Source organism: Neophocaena asiaeorientalis, unplaced genomic scaffold, assembly GCF_003031525.2.
Source record: "Neophocaena asiaeorientalis asiaeorientalis breed wild unplaced genomic scaffold, Neophocaena_asiaeorientalis_V1.1 scaffold353, whole genome shotgun sequence".
NCBI classification, from domain to species: domain Eukaryota; kingdom Metazoa; phylum Chordata; class Mammalia; order Artiodactyla; family Phocoenidae; genus Neophocaena; species Neophocaena asiaeorientalis.
In genome coordinates this window covers 103,272-104,232 of record NW_020175261.1, presented here as the reverse complement: position 1 = coordinate 104,232, position 961 = coordinate 103,272, and the positions used below count along the sequence as shown (strand labels likewise).

Here is a 961-nt window from a genome sequence, read left to right as displayed (position 1 = left end):
AAATATACCTCAACTTCATGTTTCAGGAAATGGTACCAACCTCCAGCTGATTGTTCTAGTCAGAAACCTAGCAGTCATCCTTTCTTTTCCCCAGGCATGCTGGCAGTTCTCACCTGTTCTACCTCCAAAACGTATCCTGAACCATTCCTTCTTCATTTCTACATCACTGTAATCCAAACTACTGGCATCATTCATCTTTATTGCAAACCCTTCTTACTGGTCTCTTCATGTCCATAGTTACACACGGAAATGCAAAATAAAAGATGTGGGTCAGATCATGCCAACCTTTCAGAGCCTCTGCTGGATGTGTCTGAATGTTTGTGTCTCCCAAAAATTCATATGTTGAAATCCTACCCACTAAGGTGATGGTATTAGGATGTGGGGCCTTTGGAAGGTGCTTAGGGCATGAGGGCAGAGACCTCATGAATGGGATTAAGTGCTCTTATACAAGAGACTCCAGAGAGCTCCCTAGCTCCTTCTGACATCGTGTACTGAGCAGACGGTCTCAGCAGGCACTGAATTGGCCAGTGCCATGATCTTGGATCATGAATTGTGAGAAGTAAATTTCTGCTTTTTTATCTATGCTACCCAGTTTGTGGCATTTTTGCTATAGCAGCTCAATGGACTAAGACACACTCCCAGTGTACTTAAAATAAAATTTTAAATTCTTACTCTGGCTATTAAGGCTGTATCTCACTCTTGCCTACCTTCTCTCACTGCCCCAGTGTGCTATAGCTACAATATCTTTCTTTCTGTCTCTAGCATATATCTAGCTCATTTCAGAGTCAGTTTTGTGTTTGTTTTCTCTGCCTAGAACACTCTGTTCTCATATCTCCACATGCCTGGCCCCTTTTCATCATATAGAATTCTACTTAAAAGAGACCTAGAGAGTGAGGCTTTCTCTGATCACCTAGCTATTACCATGTCACCCGTTTTTGTTTCCTTTGAAGCACATGCTACT

General features: G+C 42.1%; 1 protein-coding gene across 1 annotated transcript in view; it reads right to left on the bottom strand.

Moving 5' to 3' along the window:
* Positions 1-195, bottom strand: part of CIBAR1 (CBY1 interacting BAR domain containing 1) — a 27,356-nt gene extending 27,161 nt beyond the window's left edge. Inside the window, exon 1 of the mRNA XM_024765419.1 lies at positions 114-195. Coding sequence (XP_024621187.1) covers positions 114-195 — 82 coding nt within the window. The remainder of the gene's footprint in view (positions 1-113) is intronic.
* Between the last annotated feature and the right edge of the window lie 766 nt (positions 196-961).